The 24,219-nt window shown below is 38.5% G+C and overlaps 1 protein-coding gene across 5 annotated transcripts in view; it reads right to left on the reverse strand.

The window, feature by feature from the left end:
* The window catches only part of tns1b (tensin 1b), a 343,137-nt gene that overhangs the window by 263,954 nt on the left and 54,964 nt on the right, over window positions 1–24,219 (reverse strand). For 3 of the 5 annotated variants that reach the window (XM_052147962.1, XM_052147960.1, XM_052147958.1), the window contains exon 1: window positions 13,968–14,099. The exons of the other annotated variants lie outside the window; for them this stretch is intronic. In XM_052147962.1, the coding sequence (XP_052003922.1) occupies window positions 13,968–14,093 (126 nt within the window). In that variant the 5' untranslated portion in view covers window positions 14,094–14,099. Of the gene's footprint in view, window positions 1–13,967; window positions 14,100–24,219 lie in introns of those variants that run through there. 5 annotated transcript variants of the gene reach the window in all.

A 24,219-nucleotide genomic window follows, 5' to 3' on the forward strand; every position in this document is an offset into this window, starting at 1 on the left:
AGCCCCCCCCCCTTCATTCTAACTTTCATTCACATCTTTCACAACCTTCCTCCCTCCTTCCCTGTCTCACCTCCACATGATCAGATTTTCTCGTTCACATCTCAAACTTCTTTCACTTCAATGGACTGTGTGTCCTTGCTCCTGCAGTCAAACATCCCCATAGGAATGTAGGGATAGGAATAGTTCTCTTTTAAAGTCTCAAATGCTTCCTAGAGAGCAGATTTATTTTCCAGAGGCAAAAAGAGCCCACAAATCTCACATGTGACTCGAATTATCTAGAAATCTCAATAATGTCTCAAAGTTCAAACAGTGCTAAGATTTGCCAAGACATTTAAGTCTGCAATCAATTATCAATCAGTTTCCTTTTGGGCTCCTAGAAGGGCAACATCTCATACCTAAGCCATTTCTCTTAGACACCAATGAGAATAAATGGAGAGCAAATGGAGACTTCTGCTAAAGTTTCATGCTTCTCCTGTGGAAAAGTTTCCAATAATCTCAAACGTGTCACCTCTAGAGTTTTAGAAGAGATCTCAAAAATGTCTAAATTTTGCCAAGAAACCAAAGTCTTCAATCAAAAGTCAGAGATTTCAATGTAAACTCAAACATTTCTCATAGAGCGCGATTATGTCTCTCCTGAGTTAAGAACAAGCAATCACTATGCAATAATAGCATTGTCTTGATCTCTAGAAAGGAAAATTACAAACAACATCACTTTAATGTCTGAATTGTTTCTACTAAACAGCAATGAGATTAATTGGACAGCAAATGGAAACTTTCCTCAGATTAGTCTCCCGAGAAAAAGACTCTAGAGTTTTAGAAAATATAACAACAATTTCCCAAAATGTATTGAGAACACAGATGTAATCAAAATCTCAATATGAACTCAAACATCTCACATCACTTCTTCCAAAACTAAATTATCTCATGATATACAATTCATATAAAATTTTTAGTAGGGCTGTCAATCGATAAAAAATGTGTATTAAATTAATTACATGGCGTCCCGATTAATTAATTGTGATTAATCGCATATACAAATATTTGCTGAGAAAACCCCTCAATTAACAATAATTCATATAATGATTATACATATTTATATCAATATATAATTATACATAGTTATCTTTAAATATTAAAAATTATATATATATATATATATATATATATATATATATATATATATATATATATATATATATATATATATATATAAAATATTCAGATAATTACAATGCATTACATTCCTGTAGCAGAAGAGTTAATAAGACCATACAAAAAGCAGCTTTAGAATACAATGTATTGTTTACTACCATATTATTGATCATAAGTCAATCATTGGCACACAGTTCACAGCAATCCATTACACAAGTGAATTTGTCCATCAGTTCGAGATTCATTATGAGGGCTTGTTTAAGAGCCCGTCAATCTACACCTGCATCAGACATGCTTGTGTAGCTCGGGTGCGTTGTGTCATAAACATAAAATGTTTAGGTCACTGTGTCAAGTTAAATATAGTTTAATACTCAATCTTTAAACACATCTTGAGATCCCTTAGTTCGGATTTGCGCTCCATCAAGTGTTTTGAACGCAAGAACGTAACGCATGTTTGTGTTGTTCTGCCTACTGAAGTGTTTTCTTCACTGTATAAACTGCGCGTTGCTCATAGAGCTGAAATTTCTGGAGTAAACAGGTGGTATTACAAGCTTGCATTTCTCAGGAATCTTCCTTATTATGGTCCGGGGGCATGCGATTAATTGCGTAAATTTTTTTAACACGTTATTTTTTGTAAAATGAATCGCACTGAATTAACACGTTAAATCGACAGCCCTAATTTTTAGCCTTGTCCTTTCACTGTATGTCAACAATTATCTCGTTTGTATTTCTTAAAGAATTTAAAGGTGTACTCAGTAATTTTTTCAACATGTGTATAAAATAATGATTGTTCACATGAGATGAGGACACTCATCAAATGACCAGCTGAATGCTACTCGCTTAATCTCAGTAACTGTCTTGTTCTTGGACACAATCACTCTTGGAAATAAATGAATCATGGCTGATTGTGAATAGTGAATGTATATATACAATGGCATCTGTAACTGAAAACTACTGATTTAGAATGATGCTGCATACACACCACTAGGTGACACTCTACATCCAAAGTGACACAAACAAAAAGGTAACCGAGAGCACCTTTATGGAGAAACATCTGAGACAAAGGACATTCTTAAATGAAACATAGTTAAAAACTAAATTAATTCTCCTCAGCTATGAATGAGCAACTTGCTATAAAATATAAGCAATACAATTTTCCTCTTGCTATGTAAATCTCCTTCAATGCCACTACTGCAGTACATTCCTCTGCCCCAGATATAAATGAAGCTGAGTGTGTGCTGCTTTTCTAGGACTGTGAAACAGCTTACAAAGACAGATCCAAACCCAAACAGCAAACAGAAGAAAGCAGTTCCAGTAGGGTGCATTGATTTGCCTAGAAACAAGGTAACTTTGAGATGGTCGCTCTTGTGCTGTGGAAACTTCTGCAAGAGCACATTCACTGTTATCTATTCACTGGGTGAGGGCAATCAAACAAACGTTTTGCAGCACAAATGGTTACGATCTAGATACAGTCTGGAAACAAAGTTGCATCTAAAAAGCACTAGGTTGATATAATGAGTACTTATGGAAAAAAATAAACAAACTGGATTTGCCGGAGTTTGTCAGGTTAGTGGCATCAAATCTTTATAAGATTATAAGAAAGATATACTGAGTTTTAATATATAGAGTTTGAGGCATGTAGTAGCAAGTAAACTAGATATCCACAAGCAGAATCATATTTTCACTTTGTTTTTTCAGAGTCTGAATTTTGACATCAGGCCTGTCGTGATTGTTACATAATTGTTTCATCACGATTATTTCAGATAACTGAGATTATTGTGCACTTCAAATTCCAATCACATTTTACTGAAAAAATTAGGGAGCAACACATTTTGTCTCATTGTTCGGTGTTATTGCATCGTGTCAGCACTCTAATTGAACTCCAACTGTCTCTACATCTCGTACCGTGGACCCAGAGCAGCTACTGAAGAGCATATGAAAATTAACGACTTCTGAAGCGCTCTGATGCATGCGCAGTAAAAATAAACATGAGTTTCAGTATTTCACGTAATCTTTTTTTTTTTTACAATACACAGTGGCAGACTGATGTCTCAATACCCACTTCTTTCTCTCAGGTTTTGGCAGGCTTAAAGCCAGATGATAAGAGTGTGGGATTAGTCCCAGTTTGATTATCTCTGTCACAATGAAAACCATACAGTTCCTCATAGCATCTCAAAGACTGAGGCAGCACAAGCCCCCCACCTCTACATGCAGATCAATCCTTTTATGAGTTCCGTTCTGGTCAATAGACCAGCTAAATATAAAGTGTTTTCACTCGCCTCTATTTCAAGAACATGAATCTGATGAGAAGCAATACAATATAGGAAATAATATCCAGCCTGAGATTCAGCGCATTAGAGGAGATTAGGTTCAAAACATGGAGAAAAGCGGATGATTTGAAGAGTTGAGCATTTCTGTGGAGATAGAAGGGGCTTCTTGAGGATACTGGTAAGGCTAATAAAAGCATATGACAGGCAGTGTAATTTCTCTATAGTCATTCTAGGGCTCAGTGATATATAGAATATTCACATATTGGCAATGATTTTGCTGTGAAATTAAGCAATGTTAAGATTATTTTAATGAACTTTTTATTTAGCCATTAAGTTTCCAAAAGTCTGCATCATTAGACTAATTTCACAATCCGTTACTTGTGAGTTGAAAGTATGAGAGTGTTAAAACTTTTTAATAGTATCTCTGATTTAAACTTTAGTAGCAAAAATGGCATTAGAGTTTATACTATACATTTATAGTATATATTTAATAAGTATAAACAGTCTAGTTTGAATGAATCCATAAAAAAAACTTCAGATTATTTCTGGTATTTCAGGCAAGAAAAAAAAGAAATTAGTCTGTATTAGGGTTGCTCCGATACCTAAAGTTTGGCTTCGGTATGATACCAGCCCTGGTGCCTCGGTATTGATACTGAATTGATACTTTGGCAACAAATATATAACCTCAGATTACTGATGATCACACAGAAAAGGACTTGAATAAAAGAACTTCATGAAGTCTTGCAGTTGCAAATTCTGCATTTTCCATTTTTATTTTTCTGTATTCCATGTTTTAATTAAATCCAAAAAAAAATTGGTCAAATAAAATGCTGCAAACTAAGCTTCACAGTATAAATGAACACAATAATGACAAATCTGCTTACCTGTGGCACAAGGATGCACGACTGAATCAGAATGTGCTGATATTCAGTACACTTGTTTTTTGTGATATTGCTGACATGTAATAATAATTGTAATAATAATAATTATTATTAATCATTTTCAGTAGGGTGTATTGATCTGCCTAGAAACAAGGTAATTTCGAGATGGTAGCTCTTGTGCTGCGAAACATCTGCGAGAGCACATTCACTGCTACCTATTCGCTGGGTTAGGGTAAATCACGCAAATATTTTGCAGGACAAATGTTTATGATCTAGATACAGTCTGGAATGAAGTTGCATCTACAAAGTACTAGATTGATATAATGCTTACTTCAGAGAAAAAAATAATGTTTTTGCCCAAGTTTGTCAGGTTAGTGGCATCAAATCTTTGATCAAATCTGAGTTTGAATATACAGAGTTTGAGGCATGCAGTAGCAAATAAACAAGATATCCACAAGCAGAATCATCAAGAAGCCCCTTCTATTTCAACAGAAAGGCTTAGCTCTTCAAATCATTCCTTTTCTCCATGTTTTGAACCCAATCTGTGTTGTCTGTAGTCTGTTGTCCGTGTTGTCAGTTACTATAGACCAGGGGTGTCAAACTCAGTTTCTGGAGGGCTGCAGCCCTGCAGAGTTTAGTACCAGCCCTGCTCCAAAATGCTTCCTTGTAATCTTCAAGCACTCCTGAAGACCTTGATTAGCTGCTTCGGTTATGTTTAAGGGTTGGAGCTAAATTCTGCTGGACTGTGGCCCTCCTGGAATCGAGTTTGATACCCCTGCTATAGACTGTACTTTACTGCAGTGTTTCGCAACCTTTTTTCTGCCAAGGCACACTTTTTACGACAAAAAAATTCTAATGCACACCACTATCCCACATAGGCTAACCATCGTCAATAATTATCAATTCCTTTTCTTGGTTCTCAAGATACAAAGACAACTGGTCTAAATCTGAAGCTTTGGCTCTAACAGCGTACTGCCCGGTAATGGATTTTCAGCCGGGCACCTTTCAGTGGCCCAATACAACATTTGTTGTATTTGGGTATTTTACTCCCAACAAATGTGTGTGATTTAATAAGAGTTCATTTTGACCCTTTTATAAAAAGGTTTGATCGATGTGGACAGGTGGGTTTCACCACATTTATCTATGATTGGGAAGGTTAATGTTATAAAAATGAATTGTATTCCAAAATGCAACGACCTATTACAGTCTCTCCCCAATGAAGTTCCCCTCTTTTATTTTAAACAATTTGATAGTATCGATAAATCCTTTATCTGGAATGGTAAACGTCCTCGGATGCATTCTAACAAGTTACACAGGTCAACTGACAAAGGTGGGTTAGGTCTCCCCAAGATGTTGTATTACTATTGTGCTTTTGGTCTCATACATTTGGCGCATTGGTCACTTCTGCCAGAGAGAGCTCCTTCCTGGCTCTTGCCATTGCAAAGTCTTTCTACCAAGGTGCCTGGAGAAGTAAAGACACATCCCGTTATATTGCACATGCAGTTAGTATGAACAAAAGTTTACCGCGTGTTCAATTCGGACATTTATCTGAACGTTGCCACAAGTATTTGGTTAAACCCTAAACCGTGCATTATGCTGTTTATACTCACCATCTTTTTGAGCACAAACCATGAAAATGACATACCTGAACTTAAATGGTTGTATTTACTGGACCCTTTGGAGTATGGACACAGTTGTGGTATCTTTTGAAAGAAGACACTTTGGGCTTTAATTCCCAAGTTTCAGAATTCATATATTTTGTTATTTTTTAAAGTTAGAGAAGCTGAAGTTTATAGTAATGGGTATATTTTGTGCTGAACATGTTTTTATAATCTAAAAAAACAACAATAAATGTACCAAGAGAACCCAAAAATACAATGTTCTCAAAGCTACAAGTCTAAAGAAGTTGCGTTTCAAATTTGAAGATGATCTAACAAAAAATGAGGTTCCTGCAAGCTTTTTTCTCTGTAAAATCGCTGCTGATATACAGAGTAAAATTAAGGCTCCGCCTTTCAAGACGACACAAAATTGTACTACACTACTTGGCTATTATGAATAAAACTACGCCACATTTTTTAAAATAGACTTTGGAGACACGCTCATTTTGGTTATGAGACTCTAATATACAAGTTCATATACAGTTTTACAAAATGAATGCTCCTCAGATTGCATAGTTTGTTGAAGAACGATGACGAAGGGTAATTCTTTCAGGTGAGATCGCATGTAAACAATGTAAACAATAACAATATATATATATATATATATATATATATATATATATATATATATATATATATATATATATAGTCTTAGATAGATTTTTGCTAAATTTACAGTGTAAATATGAGGACACCACAGGAGCTACCAGAACAGACCAAAGAACCAGCAAGCACTGCACAGATTTCTCCAGATGAAGAAGCTTTAGCATGTGTGTTTTTGTGATGGATCTAATTCACTAGAGGGGTAGAAGAGGTCACAAAACAAAGACAGAGATTAGCAAAAGTCTGACTACACTCAGAGAACATCACAGTCAATGTCTGCTCAGCCAATCACAGTCGGCATGCAACTTAACTGTTTTAAACATAAGGACTGTGAACAGGAACTGCTCTGTCAGTATATATGAGCATAGAGAAGTCATTACATTAACATATGTATTCAGAGCAAAAGTAGGGCTACTGTGCTTTTTGTGCAGTAGAAAATTTTCTTGGAACTCAACAAAAACAGCCAGAGCAGCCTCTAGTGTCCAATTTGATTGTACATTTTTTAGATTGTGATCAATTGGCTTTGAACTGATTAATTTCCTTTTTTAAAAACAAAACACTGAACTTGAGACAGTCGCTTACCTTTGTCTCGAGAGAAGGTTTAAAATATAACAACTGCATAGCTCAAGAGAGTTAGGATAAAAGTGTCAATAGTCACACCAAAGGACAAGCAGAATCTTTATAGACAAAAGTCCCAAGATAAACTGAGTGGCTTTGAAAAACACACACAGCATAATCAAATCCATCACTGCTCTGCATCAACATGGCTTTGACCTTCAGCCCAGTCTTTCTTTGAGAAGAAACACAGGCAATATGCTTATTGCCTTCATTATGGAAATAAAGCCTCTCTCTGAGAGGATGGCTGCCACTGAAGTCAGTGTCAAATGAGGTTCTGCACAGAGCAAGGAATGTTCTGATTGAGATGGCAAGATTTCTTTTTAGCTAACGGACAGAGTTGAGGGATTGGAGAAAGGAAGGAAGAAAAGAATGGGAGGAGAGGGTTGGGTGGTGGATTCTGCACTACCGTTTATACTGTTTTAGATATATTTGCATGTCCTTCAGTACGCTGGACTGCTTTATGTGATCTACACATGAGATTGATGAAAAACATGGAGTAATGTGAAAATACATAGTGGGACATGTCCCAAACAGGTTAAGAAATTGTTATTAAGATTCAGTTAGCCACAATTTGTGAGTGTATGTAAAAGCCATTTATTGGCTTTTTTATATACAAATTGAATCTAAGAGTTTGTGTTACAATAGATTAAAATTAAAATATAAGTATTGACATCAACATAGTTTTTTTCTGAGAGGTGGAAAAAACATTTTTTATTATGGTTTTGTTTCTGTAACTGCTGCAACAATTTATAATGCAATTTATAAATATATTTTAAAAACATTATCTTTTTAGAAAATCATTAGCTTAGAATGTGGCTCATTCAATCAGAATTTAGAGTCTGAACTATCCATTTTACTGTTTTGGGTCTTTTGTTTTTAACTCAAATGTTAGCTAATGGGAAACTCTTTTTGCACTGATGCTAGACTTTTTATTTGTTATGAATAATCTTATCTTTTGGTTTGTATCCCAAAAAAAAAAAAGAATCAAATAAGATGAAATAACCATTAATTCGCAAAGTATTTAATTAACTGGATTAGCCACAAACAGCCATTAACACATGGTTATTTAATATGACAACCATTATTTTCCATTGAAATGTCCAGCAAAAATAACTATATTGTTATATACACCGTTACCATGACATATAATAACGCATACCCTAATGCAAGGCTGCACGATTATGAAAAGATTATTTCCCATTGTATTGTAATCGCAATTATTAATGTCAATTCAAAGAAGTTACATTTAATTCTTACTTGTTTAACTCAATCTAGGCTACACATCCAAAATAAGATGAAAAATTGTATTGCTATTTTATACAGTTAATCAACTTCAAATTAACATACTTAGTAGCACAACAAAACTAAACTGTTATTCAATTTCTTGAATAACTTGTACATGGAACTGAACACATAAATTGTCTACATTGTAAGAGAGCAGCACAGAATATAATGAATCTAAAATAATTGCAAATTACTGACTATGTTTACCACTTTTGTTCTACAGTTTATTTTCAAGTGTAAAGTCATATTTCTTCAGCACTCATTTTCATGTGCTGCCGGAAAAAGGTGAAAAATAACACAAGCATCAGAGCATCAGATTGTTTAAAACTTGCGCATTAGGATCGGCAGTTATTACTGATAGGACTATAGACTAACTTTAGCTGATTGCCATTTCATTGCTCAACACACAGACATGTCTGGGATTGGTTCTAATACTCAACTGCTGCAAAAACATGTTAGATTTAAATTAAAAGCTGTAATCGAATAAAAGCTTTTTCAGACATATCAAATCACAGCAACCTTGATCATAATCTTGATTACTTCAATTAATTGTGCAACCCTACTATGATGTAAGATCCTGGTCATATCGCCACCCCTAGAGGAGATGGATATAAAACATGTTAGTGGACATGCTAAATGAAATCACACTGAATGAAGTATTTGATTTCTATTGTTGGAGATCTCATAATTCTGTTGTTTGCAATAAAGTGACCTCACCTGTTGGATTTCCTCCAATGTACTCATTCTTATTTATTATTACCTTATGACCCTATCACAAATGCACGCACGCACACACACACAAACACAAACACACACACACACACACACACTCAACAATCTGTTCCTCTATTCCCTCCATGGAAAACAATGAAAACACACCCACTCTGATTTCTGTCTCACGTGTAATTGCACGTTTTCCCTAGTGGTCTTTCTGAGGAGTGGCCAACACACACACACACACACACACACACCCTCCTATAGGAATAAAACAAATATAAACTTCTTTCCACACACAATGACTTTAAAGCAAAAGCACACAAAGGTCTGAATGTATTAATTCTCCTGTGGTTAAATGTCATTCTAATCTATTACATACCACCCCAGTGTGTGCCAAACAAAACTAACAAACTCTATGCTTGTCAAACTTATCTTGCTTGATACTCAGGATATCCAGAGAGCTCTTTAATCAGTTTTGTGGAAGTTAGATCATTGTGGTTCTCTGCTTGTCATACTTTCTGTGTTATATAACTTGTGTGTGTTTACCCAGAGTATCAAAGAGAACCAATGCCTGACCAGATGTTTCTTAAAAGCTTTGAAAGCACTGCTATGCGGACATGTTATCTCATCCCAAGCAACTGTGGGAATCCTGTACTTACCTAATTACCTGATATCTAATACATAATAGACTGTTTGTACTAATAAAAACTACTCCATTACTCAATAACATGACTCACACCACCCTGAGGACCTTATTCTTTTAACATTCTAAGTGTGTTTATTTTGATATGGTCAGAACAATGACTTACAGATTGAGAAAACAAGACTATGCATGTTTAGATATGATCAGAACATTGATTCTGTTTTAAAACCTAGTAACCTGCCTACAAGGTCAGCATTTTAAGGCATCATAGGCATGTTCCCAACACGAATGTAGTATCAAAAGGACCTTTTTTTTTTCAAACATGTGCCTTTAAAGTAGGACTGGGTATTGCCAGACAAATCATGATAAGTAGCACGATATACAGTATATGTCACGATACAATATATTGCATTTCATCACGATATCATGGTTTGATTTCCTTAAGATTCACATGCTCTCAATTTTATTAAAATAAATATTGGTATATTTCAGTTATGTCCATTTTGCTTACCGTATATATATAATTTATTTCTATCACCAGAAACATTTTCAGCTGGGAGCATTCTGTTGAATTGACCCAGAATGACCCCTAACATTCCTCTCCCAAAACGCTGCAGTGAGAATGTGTCCAATGTACTGTATATTTAACATGATAAAGTGTGCTATAAGATGTAGTGTCACTAAAAGGACGTCAAGTACAGAACATTTTATGATGACCTCTATCTTTGCCAAGTGTGTGAGTGGCTTTTTTTTGTGAGCTGTGAGGACATTAGGCAAATGAGAGAAAAAAAAAAATCTTTGCCAATGATAAATGCCAAAGGACTGCAATCAAAATGCCAATATCCTGAAATTGATTTTAGACATGATTTTTGCATTACCAAAATCTAATTATGCATGCAATCCCTCTCCATGAGCATTCAGACAGCTGGGCAGGACATACAGTTCTGTTTCTTAAGAACTGCAGGTTCTGTTGGTCTTCTGTAGCCTAGTGTGGCAGTATTAGATGGTAACACTGTCAAATTACACTGATAATTGAGATTTACCATGGTATGGTAAAAATTCCAGACAGATTAATTGGCAAACATTTGGACATTTTGAGATTATCGGCATTGGTAGATTACTATACACAATTGTGCTTGAACTAATGATTAACATGCATGCAAGGTTGTTTCATAACCATCCCTTTTTTTCCCCTCCCCTTTTTTCTCCCCAAATTGAAATGCCCATTTCCCAATGCCCTCTAAATCCTCGTGGTGGCATAGTGACTTCAATCCAGGTATCAGAGGATGAATTTCAGTTGCCTCCACATCTGAGACAGTCAGTCCGTGTATCTGATCACGTGGCTTGTTGAGCACATTACCGTGGACACATAGCGCATGGAGGCTTCACACTGCGCGGCATCCACGCACAACTCACCAAGCACCCAACCGAGAGCATGAACCACATTATAGCGACAACCAGGGCTGGACTGGTAATCTGGCATACCGGGCATTTTCCCGGTGGTCCGACGCACTTTTGGGCCAATCAAGGGCGGAATGTCCATCGGGAGAAACGCGCGGGCCGGTGAAATGTGCCGAATGGGCCACGATAAGCAAAAAGCTTGCTTCAGAAAATGTGTTTTTCATTTCAAATTTTGGTTTTGGACACATCGGTTAGGTTTAGGTGTTGGTTTAGGGTAAGGATGTGCCTCTTATTTTATTGTACAACACCTTCGGTTAGGCTTAGCTTAAATTTTTAGGTTAGGGAGGTACAATTTACTCATGAAAACCTCCATCAAATATTCACATTAAAAACATTGTCTGATTACAGCACTATTTTACCCACTTTTGATGCCCCCTGCTGGCCATTTCACTGGGAATCTGCAGCAAAATGTGTAATAAGGCACGTAATTTAATTTAGCTGGAATACAATCTCATGCTCAGGGGCTTCTGGGTATAATAAATAATAAGTCACAAATAACAAAAGATAATATCCTCAAAATACAATTCTGAATATGTGAGACTTTACGCTTAGCTAATATCAATGCTCAGGCAGAGCGCCTTCATCATAATGATGGCTACTTAATCCACTTCTGTAGTACGATCACTCGTAAATACATCTGGCCCTTTTATCTGGCTCTCTGTTGCATCTGCCACATGCCTGGTGTCTCTGTAGACAGATGATTTGTGGCCAGCTCTGCAGATACAATATGTTTGACAGATGATTTTTATATAAAAATATGTTTTTGGCTTTGCTCCAAACAGCCTGGTATCGTAATATAAAAGTAGAGTGCAGACCATATATTGAGCATCTCTCGCCCCATCCACCGCAATTCGGTGATTCGTAGATATCGAGTGCTATATTCATGCTAAGCACATGTATTGATTACCTTCCAGAACATGTCATTCTGACCAGAGTCTAACGCAAAGAGAGCAAGGTTTGTGCCAACATGGTGATCCAATGTGGCACATGGGATGACAAAGGCACAAAGATTTGAGAATATTGCAGAGAATGTAAGTTAAAATTAGTTAAACTATCTACTTTTATTGGTACCTGAAAAACATATCCGATTTAAAGTGTTAGTTTACCCAAAAATGAAAATGATCCAATAATTTACTCATCCTCAAGCCATTCTAGGTGTATATGACTTTCTTCTTTCAGCCAAACACGACTGGAGTTATATTAAAAAATATCCTGGCTCATCCACGCTTTATAATGGGAGAACGGTATCTTAGATTTTGAAGCCCTAAAAAGCACATCCATCCATCAAAAAAGTCATCCATACGGCTTCAGGGGGATAATAAAGGCCTTCTGAAGCGAAGCGATGCATTTTTGTAAGAAAAATATCCATATTTATAACTTTATAAACTATAATCACTGGCTTCTGGTAACGGCCGTCCGCGCGTTCACAAGAGAGTCAAGGTCCGGCGTATGACATCGGCATAGCGTAAGCTCAGGTGAGAAGTGATTAACGCAGAAGCACATTTTGTTTACAGCAAAGAAAAACGGCGAAAAGAAGTGAGTGAAGTTGTTTTGCTATACTGTAGATTTGTATTAGTCTTAAAATGGCGTGTTCGTGCATCTATCCAGTCATTCCAATCGTCCATTCATGGCAGCAAACACTCTCAGCCTCTGTTGGCATTACCTCACATTTCCTACATGAGCACCACCACGTCTCCTGTACTGTCCGGCTACCAGATTCTTTTGTATATGTCGCTGCTGCAGCCTCCTCCATCTCCCGGAGTTCCTGGTTGTTGTACTCAAGTTCAAACAAATAGGACTGGGCAAAAAGCTCAATCTCCTTTCTCTTTATAGAAATCCTCTGACATTTTTCTTTAAAAATGCTCATTGTTGTCTTCTAATTCGTGACCGGCATTTTGTTTTGCTCTATCCTCTGCGCTTCCGCGTTCGTCACTTCTTACCAGAGCTTACACTATGCTTTTGTTTTGCTTGGTCTGCTGTTATTTTATTGTAAACACAGTCGTTTTAGGTCTAATGTAAATGCAAACAGATGGGACAAAAATTGTATGTGTCAAAGTATCAGATCTATGCAATAGGCCTTACCATTTTGGCAGGATATCTTACTTTTATGGAGCATTATAATGTAGCTGAATGTCACAGTGAAGCCCAGTTAAAATGTGTAGGAGCAATCAACTCATGCACACTAGCACCTCATTGTTATGAACCACAATTGAGTGGTTGTAAAAGTACCGCCAGCTCAAGTTGAAATTTTACAACCTGCAATATTTAATAGGTGCCACAACCTCCAGATATTAAACAGAGTGTTGTGGTTATAAAAATGTATGTCTCCTCTTACTGACTAACATTGTGCATTAAAACATCAGCATGATCAGTAGGTGTTCCGGTAGCCCTACTGGTAAAAATTGGTTGTCGCAAGGTCACAGGTTCGATTCCCAGGGAACACATGTACTATTAAAATGCAGAGCTTGAATGCCCTATAAGTCAATGGATAAAGCGTCCTCCACTTACATAAATATAAAACATGTCATCCAGAGAAACAAATGCTAAAATCTGAAGAGTGCAAAACAAGAATAAAGGGTGGTTAAAAAAAGACGACTGTTAACGAATCTGCTCCAAATGGTTACCCAGTACCCTGTTGTAATTTTTACGGATGATGATGTTGGGGAGAATGTGGGCTTACCTTTGCGGTCTTGAACAGTCTGAGTGGAAAGAGGCAAAAGAACATTAACTTCCCCCAGTTGAGAAGAGCCGCAAAGCACCAGTTTAGACGGGCCATCCTGGTCTGCACCCTGTAGCTCCCTCTCATCCGATATCCCAGCACACGCAATTATATTCCGATTAAGGATAAAAGAACCCAATGTCCGAATCCAAAGTCAAACTAAAGGCGTCACTCTTCATTCAGTCACTAAGCTTTTCTCAAAAGGGACGTCCCTGAAACTACAGATTGGCTCAGGTTGACCGTACCCTGATGTGAGTGGCGTGCAGAGGGTCGTTGCTTCACACTAACAGGATGCTGCAGTGCACTTACAGCGATGAAAAGGGGGGGTAGAGGAGGGAATAAAGCAGGGTGGGGGGTGCCAGAACAGCACAGTGATCATCATCAGCAGAGAAGCAGAGGGATTGATGCATGAGAATTATGTGTGTGGGTGCAAAATTATCACTCGCAAAACGCCAAATGAATGTTAAATTGGCTGGTAATATTTATTAGAAATGGCCTTATATGGTTTAATTTTAAGAACAAATTGCAAGAATGATAATATGAACCTCGCCTCTCCTTAATGATTGACACTACAAGGGATATGACTTTGATAAAGCAAAAGTGGAGGCTGCTTCAACTAAAAAGGGACAGGCTTCATCATTCAGATTTCAGTTAATGTGAGTTAAGAACATTAACAAAATTATGAAATCTTAAAAGAGGCTATTCAGAATTCAGTTAAGGTGAGTTAGGAATGTTAATGTGAGTTAATAATGTGCTTTTTTGTTTCAGTGTTTGTTTGTAACAGACAGTTTCTCTGAAACATGCAAAACATTTAGTGACAAAGAGAATGGAATTATTTGTAATTTTTTTAAGTTGCGCCAATATTTATGAGTGATTTGAAAAAGTAGCAGCATAAAAAAGCAGAACCACCAAACTATTGCTTTTCGGCAGATGCTGTCCTAAATAATTTGTTATCGGTATCAGCACACAAAGTTTGTATCAGTGCATCCCCAACCCTATTGAGGAAAAAAAAAGTTAAATATTCTCTGTAAGCTAAATAACCTTGTCTTAGGGGCATAATTTAAATTAATATACAGTTTAATTGATTCATGGAAATTAACCAAACTTGCTAACTGTAACACCTATTTTGCTACTTAAATTTACAGCTGAAGTCAGAAGTTTATATACACTTAGGTTGAAGTCATTTAACAACTCCACAGATTTCATATTAGCAAACTATAGTTTTGGCAAGTCTTTAGGACATCTACTTTGTGCATGACATGAGTAATTTTTCCAACAATTGTTTACAGACAGATTGTTTCACTTTTAATTGACTATATCACAATTCCAGTGGGTCAGAAGTTTACATACACTAAGTTACCTGTGCCTTTAAGCAGCTTAGAAAATTACAGAAAATGATTTCCAGCCTTTAGGCAAATAGCCAGTTAGCTTCTGATAGGCTAATTGGCTGTAGATGTATTTGGAAATATTCTGGACCTCCACAACTCTGGTTCATCCTTGGGAGCAATTTCCAAATGCCTGAAGGTACTACGTTCATCTGTACAAACAATAGTATGCAAGTATAAACTTTTGGATAAAAGCATCTGCCAAATGAATAAATGTAAATGTAGTAAAAGGAGTCCTATATCGACATAACCTGAAAGGCTGCTCAGCAAGGAAGAAGCCACTGCTCCAAAACTGCCATAAAAATAAGCCAGACTACAGATTGCAAGTGCACATGGGGACAAAGATCTTACTTCTTAAAAAATGTCCTCTTGTCTAATGAAACAAAAATGTTACTGTTTGGCCATAATGACCATTGTAACCCCCATGAAGCATGGGGGTGGCAGCATCATGTTGAGAAGTTGCTTTACTGCAGGAGGGACTGGTGCATTTAAAAAAATAGATGCCATCACAAGGCAAGAAAATTCTGTGGATATATTGAAGCAACATCTCAAGACATCGGCCACGAAGTTAAAGCTCAGTTGCAAATGGGTTTTCCAAATGGACAAGGACCCCAAGCATACCTCCAAAGTTGTTGCAAAATGGCTTAAGGACAACAATGTCAAGATATCGGAGGGGCCATCACAAAGCCCTGACCTCAATCTGTAAAAAGCGTGTGCGAGCAAGGAGGCCTACAAACCTGAATCAGTTACCCCAGTTCTGTCTGGAGGAATGGGGCAAAATTCCAGCAACTTATTGTGAGAAGCTTGTGGAAGGCTACCCAAAACATTTGACCCAAGTTATACAATTTAAAGGCAATGCTAACAAATACTAACAAAGTTTATGTAAATTTCTGACCCACTGGGAATGCAATGAAATAAATAAAAGCTGAACTACTATTATTCTAACATTTCACATTATTACTATAAAGTAGTGATCCTAACTGACCAAAAACAGGGGATTTTTTCTGCAATTAAATGTCAGCAATTGTGAAAAACTGAGTTTAAATACATTTAAATACAGTTTAAATACAAATACAACATCTGACTTCAACATTATTATTTATTGTTAAATGATTGTTAAACTTATTATTGTAATTTTAAATAGCATTTTTCTGCATATGTTTTTGTTTAATAAAGTATATTTAATTCACTTCATTATTAAATCCTCGTTTTATGTCTTTAGTTTACTGTGTTATTGTATTGCTATGTAGTATTATGGTTTTACTTGCATTATCAACTGAGGCTGTACAATATAATATAAACTATTAAAGTCTTCCATTGAACTCATATTAGCCACATCACAAATTTCAACTCTTAAATTGATAAGTGCACTGTAGTACAATACAAATATTAATAGTAGATAAAACACTTATAAGTGTAAAATACATTCATTCATTCAAAATATTTAAATACGAGTGGTGTTTATCTTTATCAAAGGAAGTAACATTTCTGTTTTAAATGTTTAACAGAATAACAGAATATCAACATGAAAATAGAACATTATGACTCCGGGTCTGAGTATCTCCCAGTCATGATCTCAGGCGATTTCAATGGTAGATCAAATTATGCGTCCCATCTTCGCAGAAGAGCAGTGCCGAAACACAATTCACGTGAAGTGTACTTCCGCAAATTGCTTGCAATTTTAAGTTCAAACCACAGATTCTGCTAGAGAGCAAAAAGTTCCGTAGTGCAGCTTTAACTAAAATAAGTCTACATATGGAACCCTACAGCACAGACAATAGAGGAGGAACAGTTTTTGGAAAGGATACTGATGGGATTGTGACTAAATCAGTGGTGGTTTTGAACAGGGCTGGCTGCAGGAGATAGAGACAGTCTGGCTGTGTGCCAGACTAGTGCAGCCAACATCATCTTTGCAATGCAGTATTCAAACTGTACACAATAGTCATTTTGTGGAACCGGTATTGTTGATTAAGGACAGGGGTCGCAACCTATGGCACACGTGCCAGCATTGGCACGCTGAGAGGTAATCACTGGCATGCCAGCAATGGCGAGAGACTATTTTATTTATATAAATACTGCATCTGCGTTCCAATCTACAATCGCTCCTTTCTCATGCGGCACAGCCATTGACCAGGAAAATAAAAACATGGCACTCCATGGTTTAGGATGTCACACAATAGAATGAGGAACATAATTTGGAAAGACTAAACAAAACATCAGTCAAACCTGTGGCCTAGAGGTTGGTGCATGTCCTCAAGACAATTTGACCAGTGATTCTTGTGTGTGAGATGAAGGTTCTAATCCATCCTACGTGGTGGAGGCCGCAAACCACCAGCATTTATTTATACAGTACATTCAATTATAATCAATAAAAGACTTAAGACTGTATAAGAACTGTTGTATCAACATGAAATAATACTTTTTTGATGCGCTGCTGCCATCCACTAAGTAGCAAAAATTATTAACTGTCAAATCGTTTAATGATAAGAGCTATTTTGTGTGTTTACTTAAACAAAAGTAAAGAAATTAATAAATAAACATGCTAAAATGCATAAAAATGCAGGTTAATTTGCAATTACGATAATCATGGTTAGTTCAAAACATGAGATTTGTGTGGTGAATTATTGACAACATACAGTACATAGTTTATGTTAAAGGTCACCTATTATGGAATTTAGAAAATTACCTTTCATGTAGTGTGTAACATAGATTTAAGTGAACAAAAACATCCTGTAAAATATTATATATGAAAGTTCACCGTAAAAAAAGTTATTGTCTCCCAAAAGTAGGAGTCGACTCTGAGTCAATGTAATGAATCATTTTTCCAATGAGTCATTTTCCTTTTCGTTGTGACGTCAAGACGAAAAATGATCAAATTGGCCGCGCCCACTCATTGCGCGCGCAGACACCAGGGAAAACTTGAAAACATCATGTCGACAACAAGACGCTGTGTTCTCAAGTGCATATCAAAAGCGACCTTTTGTGTGTGAAGAATGTGAAGAATCAGTGGCTAGAGTTTATATTTACAACTATACCACACAAGTATAGCCCGAACCTTGTGCTGTGTTCGCGTCATTTTAATGACGATTGCTTTACGAACATGAATGCTTTCAAGTGTGGATTCGCGAGCCGGTTGATACTGATGGAAGGTTCAGTACCAAGTTTATTTGGATCAGCTTCCTCCTCCGAATCACAACCTGTAAGTATTATTAATAATTGTAGCTTTTATGTGTTTTCTAGCATGCTTAATAAGTATTTGTGTGTGTTGTGTAAGTGTAACGGTTACACTGCCTTGTCTCACTGTTGCCCTTTGTTTGACATTTTGTCACTTTTGTTATTCCTTAGTTTTCACTTTTGTCACCCTTGTACCTCCATAGTCTTCCTGTCAGCCCTCGTGTTCACTGTTCATTGTTTTCACCTGCCCTCATTTAGTTTGCCATTTGCTTCTGTTTGTCATCTTGTTATCTTGTTTGGTGTTCTGTTTGTTCATTGGCCCCTTAGTTCTATGTTCATGTATATATACCCTGGTTTTTGGTTCAGTCCCTGTCTTTCGTTGATTGTTTGTGAACGGGGTTGTATGTAGGTGATGTTCGTTCCCATGCCTGTGTTCCCAGTTCCAGTGTTTTCGTGTTTTGTTGCCTGTGTTCCCAGTTCCAGTGTTCCATTGTTTTCGTGTTTTGTTTTCATTTTTGCCCATCGTGGTAGTTTTGTTTGTTCATCTGTTTGTTTCCATTCGTTTAAATAAAGTTAACTGCACTTGGATCCTCAACCTTTGTCAGCCTCAGTCCTCAATCGTTACAGAACGAAATACCACACCATGGATCCAGCAGTATTACGTGCCAGATACCACCTGCTCTGCCTGAGGCAAGAGGACCGTCCTATTGAGGCCCACGTCCGCGACGTCCTTAAACTGGCGGCTGTTGCGGACTTCTCAGACTCCTCCCTAGTGGTCTTCTTCAGGGAAAACCTGAGTGGCTGGCTGAAGGAGCGGCTGCCGCCGGCATCACGCGGCTGGACTCTCCGCGACTTCCTGGAGTTAACCTTGCTGTTGTGCGGCTCCCCGTTCACGCCTGACCCGGTCTGCGAGCCAGAGCCTACGCCTGCCCCGGCCAGCGAGCCTGAAGTCACGCCGACCAGGAACAGCGTTCCAGCGTCGCCAGTCGCCTTCCATGAGCCAGCGCGCCCACTCGTCTGCCCGAGGAGGGAGAGAAGACGGGCTTCCGCCCGCCCGCCTGCCTGGTCTGCGGCTGAGCCCATGCATGTCACGGTGAGTGAGCTAGAGCCCACGCATGTCACTGTGAGCGAGCCTGAGTCCCCGTCAGCCACGGTGAGCGAACCTGAGCCCTCGACCGTCCCCGAGCCAGCGCCAGTAGCCTCAGACATCAGTGAGCCAGAGCCGATAGCCTCGACCGTCCCTGAGCCAGCGCCTGTAGCCTCGACCGTCCCTGAGCCAGCGCCTGTAGCCTCGACCGTCCCTGAGCCAGCGCCTGTAGCCTCGACCGTCCCTGAGCCAGCGCCTGTAGCCTCGACCGTCCCTGAGCCAGCGCCTGTAGCCTCGACCGTCCCTGAGCCAGCGCTGTAGCCTCGACCGTCCCTGAGCCAGCCTGTAGCCTCGACCGTCCCTGAGCCAGCGCCTGTAGCCTCGACCGTCCCTGAGCCAGCCTGTAGCCTCGACCGTCCCTGAGCCAGCGCCTGTAGCCTCGACCGTCCCTGAGCCAGCGCCTGTAGCCTCGACCGTCCCTGAGCCAGCGCCTGTAGCCTCGACCGTCCCTGAGCCAGCGCCTGTAGCCTCGACCGTCCCTGAGCCAGCGCCAGTGGCCGTGACCGTCCAAGAGCCAGCGCCAGTAGCCAGGACCGTCCCAGAGCCAGCGCCAGTGGTCGAGCCCCTCCTAGAGCCAGCGCCTCCCAAGTCTCAAGTCTCTCAAGTCTCGAGTCTTCCAGGGCTCCTCCTCCCGAGCTTTCCAGAGCTCCGCCTTCCGAGTTTCCCGAGCTTTCCAGAGCTCCGCCTTCCGAGCTTTCCAGAGCTCCGCCTTCCGAGCTTTCCAGAGCTCCGCCTTCCGAGCTTTCCAGAGCTCCGCCTTCCGAGCTTTCCAGAGCTCCGCCTTCCGAGCCTCCTCCAGAGCTCCGCCTTCCGAGCCTCCTCCAGAGCCTCCTACGGCTCTGCCTTCCGAGCCTCCTCCAGAGCCTCCTACGGCTCTGCCTTCCGAGCCTCCTCCAGAGCCTCCTACGGCTCTGCCTTCCGAGCCTCCTCCAGAGCCTCCTACGGCTCCGCCTCCAGAGCCTCCTCCTCCTGCTGGCATCGTGGTAGTTTTGTTTGTTCATCTCTGTTTGTTTCCATTCGTTTAAATAAAGTTATCTGCACTTGGATCCTCAACCTTTGTCAGCCTCAGTCCTCAATCGTTACAGTAAGTTACGCTCAGCGCAGCTTCTAGGTCTCCAATGTCAATTTTTTTTAAATATGTGAAATGTTTGTCAATGTTATTGGAGTTGTCATAAAGAATAGAGCAATAACTAGTAGTAATGCAGTGCTTTACCAATATGTTTATGCGTTGGGCTAACGCAAACAATAACTGATTGGGTGTTTACCACCGAACTTTGGGCTATGATCGCTAACATAAATCAACTCAAATTCCTTCTCTGATTTTGATTTTTTTACTACAAAGCGCTGATGGGCGTTCCGTTTCCGACAATCTCTGCACAGAGTATACCAATCACAACTGACTGGGTCATCTGACCAATCACCCCAGATTAGCGTCACGCAAAGGAGGGGTTTGGAAAAATGAGTCGTTGAACGAATCATTTGTGAGTCGGTGAGCAAATCAGGTAAACATAAATGCATCTTATAAGACAACAAAAAGTGTTTTTTTGTCATTGCATGCATGTAAAACTGTTGTTGGGGACTCCCAAAACAATATTAGGAACATTTTAAATGCCATAATAAGTGCCCTTTATATTAAATGTCAATGTTTGATTTTAAGGAGTGTTTGCTTTTACTTCAGTTTGATAAATCATTCTAATACTGTGAGTCAGCAGTGGCACCTGATGTTCAATGTAAAATCTGGATCCTGAAGTACACTAAAACCAGTTGGCCTAAAAATCTTTGGCCTAAACCCCATCCTATTACTTGTGAGTAAGATATTTCCCATGTCTATGATGTGGTATTCTCTCTTTTGAGAAGAACTCCTTTCGACTATAATAAAAAATGGCAAACCCCAAAAATCTAAATTAACTGAACAATAATCCAGCTGCTCCCTGCAGATGCCCATATTGAATTAATTCCACACAAAAAGCAGATAAACATATTTCCATCAGAGGCATCTATGGAGAGAATTTAATCAGTTGCCAAGCCTTTGGTCAGTGTCTGCGTATATCAGTCATAAAATCACAGAGGATGTGCTTCTGCCTGCTTATATGAGCAGGAAATGAGAGGGGACCGAGCTGTGAACAAAATAAAATCAGGGAAATCTGCAAAAGTGTGGAGAGATAACCTCGTCCTGGGTGGATCTCTGCAGCGTCCTGTTTTCCAGGGAACACGTCATGGTTACATCCAAAAGGCACCTCTATTATCTTCCATTAAGGACAATAACACACTACAGCCTCTGCTGAAAAGTGTATTTGCCTTAAGCATGGATGGGAGGGTGACTTTTATACTGTCAAATCATTTTTATTTATAGAACACTATTCCCAATACACACACATCGTTTAAAAGCAGCTTTACAGAAAGCTATGCCTTAAAGAAATAGTTCACCCAAAAATGAAAATTCTCTCATTATTTACTCACACTCATGCCATTCCATACGCGTATGACTTTCTTTCTTCTGCAGAACACAAATTAAGATTTTTAAAAGAATATCTCAGCTTTGTTTGTCCATACAGTGCAAGTGAATGTGACCAAAACTTTGAAGCTAAAAAAACCCACAAACAGTCAGCATAAAAGTAATCCATAAACACTCCAGTGGTTTCATCCATGTCTTCTGAAGCTATCTAATTGATTTTGGGTGAGAACAGACCAAAATATAACTTATTATACATCTAGCCATTGCAGTCTCTAGGCACGATCATGATTTCAAACTTGATTAAACTTCCTAGTGCTTGACACATGTGCAGAGCACTATATAATGCTAGGATGTGTAATCAAACTTGCAATCATGATCGGCAAGGAGATGTCAAGATTTATAGTGAAAAAGGAGTTGCATTTTGGTCTGTTCACCCGCTTCTGAAGACATGTTCGAAAACACTATAGTAGTATGGATTACCTTTATGTGCTTTTTGGAGCTTCAAAGTTTTGGTCATCATATACCTGGATTGTGTGGACCTACAGATGGCATGAGGGTGAGCAAATGATGAGAGAATTAGCATTTTTGTGTGAAATATTTCTTTAAATGAGCAAGCCAATAATAATGAAAAAAGTATTTTGAGGCCATACCATTTGCACTAAGGGCCAGTTGCATAAACATACCCATTAACTTAAGACTTAGTCTAACAATTAGTCTGACTACCTAAAGATGCCATTGAAAGCCTGTTGCAAAAAAAACAAGTTCACAGTCGTCACTGGTAAGCATTGCATTGTGGGAAATGTAAGACACTGAACAGCTTTCAAAAAAATGGCAGACACTGGGCGCTCAAAACTGTTTTCCTATGCTGAAAACATTTGCCTGTTAGAAGAATGCAATGCTTCAAAATCACTAGTAATGAACAAATTTAGTGAGTTTAACCCAGATAATAATAATAAAAAAACTAAAAACATAAGGAATTGTGTTACCATCATAGAAGTCAAATCTTCTAAAAAGTCTGAATGTTTATTTAGTTTCTCATTATCTGTGCATTACAACAAGACTCTTTGAAGTAATAAGTGCATTGCATTATCCAACCTCGTTTTTAATCCCAAAGAATTTATAAAAAAATCCTCACAAAAATGTTTCAGTAATTTGTAATCTGATAGTAACAAATAGCTTTAATGTAGCTAGATACTTTTTAATAGTAACATGTACATAGTATAGCTAACTACTTTTTGAAAGAGGTAGCTAGACTGTAGCTTAACTAGTTTAAATTATGAGTAGCTTGTAGCTTGTAAAACTACACTTTCAAAGTAGATTCCCCAACACTGGTGCCAACAACCAACCTCCTGCCTTTCAAAGAGTAGGTCCGCTTATGAAAACGTTTTATTTGGTATTTTTCTAATTTAATCTTACTTTACATTACAAATGATATTATCAGCATATGTTTGATGGTAAAGCCAATATGATATAATCATGATTCTGTATGTGATTTCTTTACAGAGCACATTGTGAAAGTGATTTACTGAAAGAAAACCATCAATAAAAATGAGATAACACAGTTAATAACACAAAATTGGTTATTTGATTACTGATATTGAATACACAATATTGTCTTTCATACATTTGTCAAAATCAGACCGAGGAGTAATCACTAGCAACAGTGAGAGAAGAGTTGGCAATTTATTTATATGGAGTCCCTCACAACTGCATACCAATATTTGACGAAATACCTCTCCTGATCACGCACGATGTTCACATCAGCTGAATGGAAGACTGTGACAAGACTGCAAGATACCCAAGAGACTTGCGCTGCATGTACAAAGCCATTTGCACATCACAGGCCAACCAATTCAGAGCTTTTAGGTCATCTAAGGAGGAGTTATCGAAATGTATGCTGTCAAATGCTCAACCATGCGTGCAGATTCGCACATCATGAGCCGACAGCGCACAATTCAGGCAGCTTTTCCCTTTATCGCGTGTGTGCGCTACCGAAGCAAAGTGGGTGCAAATTCAGGCGATAAAGCGAAGCCCTGGCTAAATTGTGTGCTG

The sequence above is a fragment of the Xyrauchen texanus genome, chromosome 18 (assembly GCF_025860055.1).
Source record: "Xyrauchen texanus isolate HMW12.3.18 chromosome 18, RBS_HiC_50CHRs, whole genome shotgun sequence".
NCBI lineage: Eukaryota > Metazoa > Chordata > Actinopteri > Cypriniformes > Catostomidae > Xyrauchen > Xyrauchen texanus.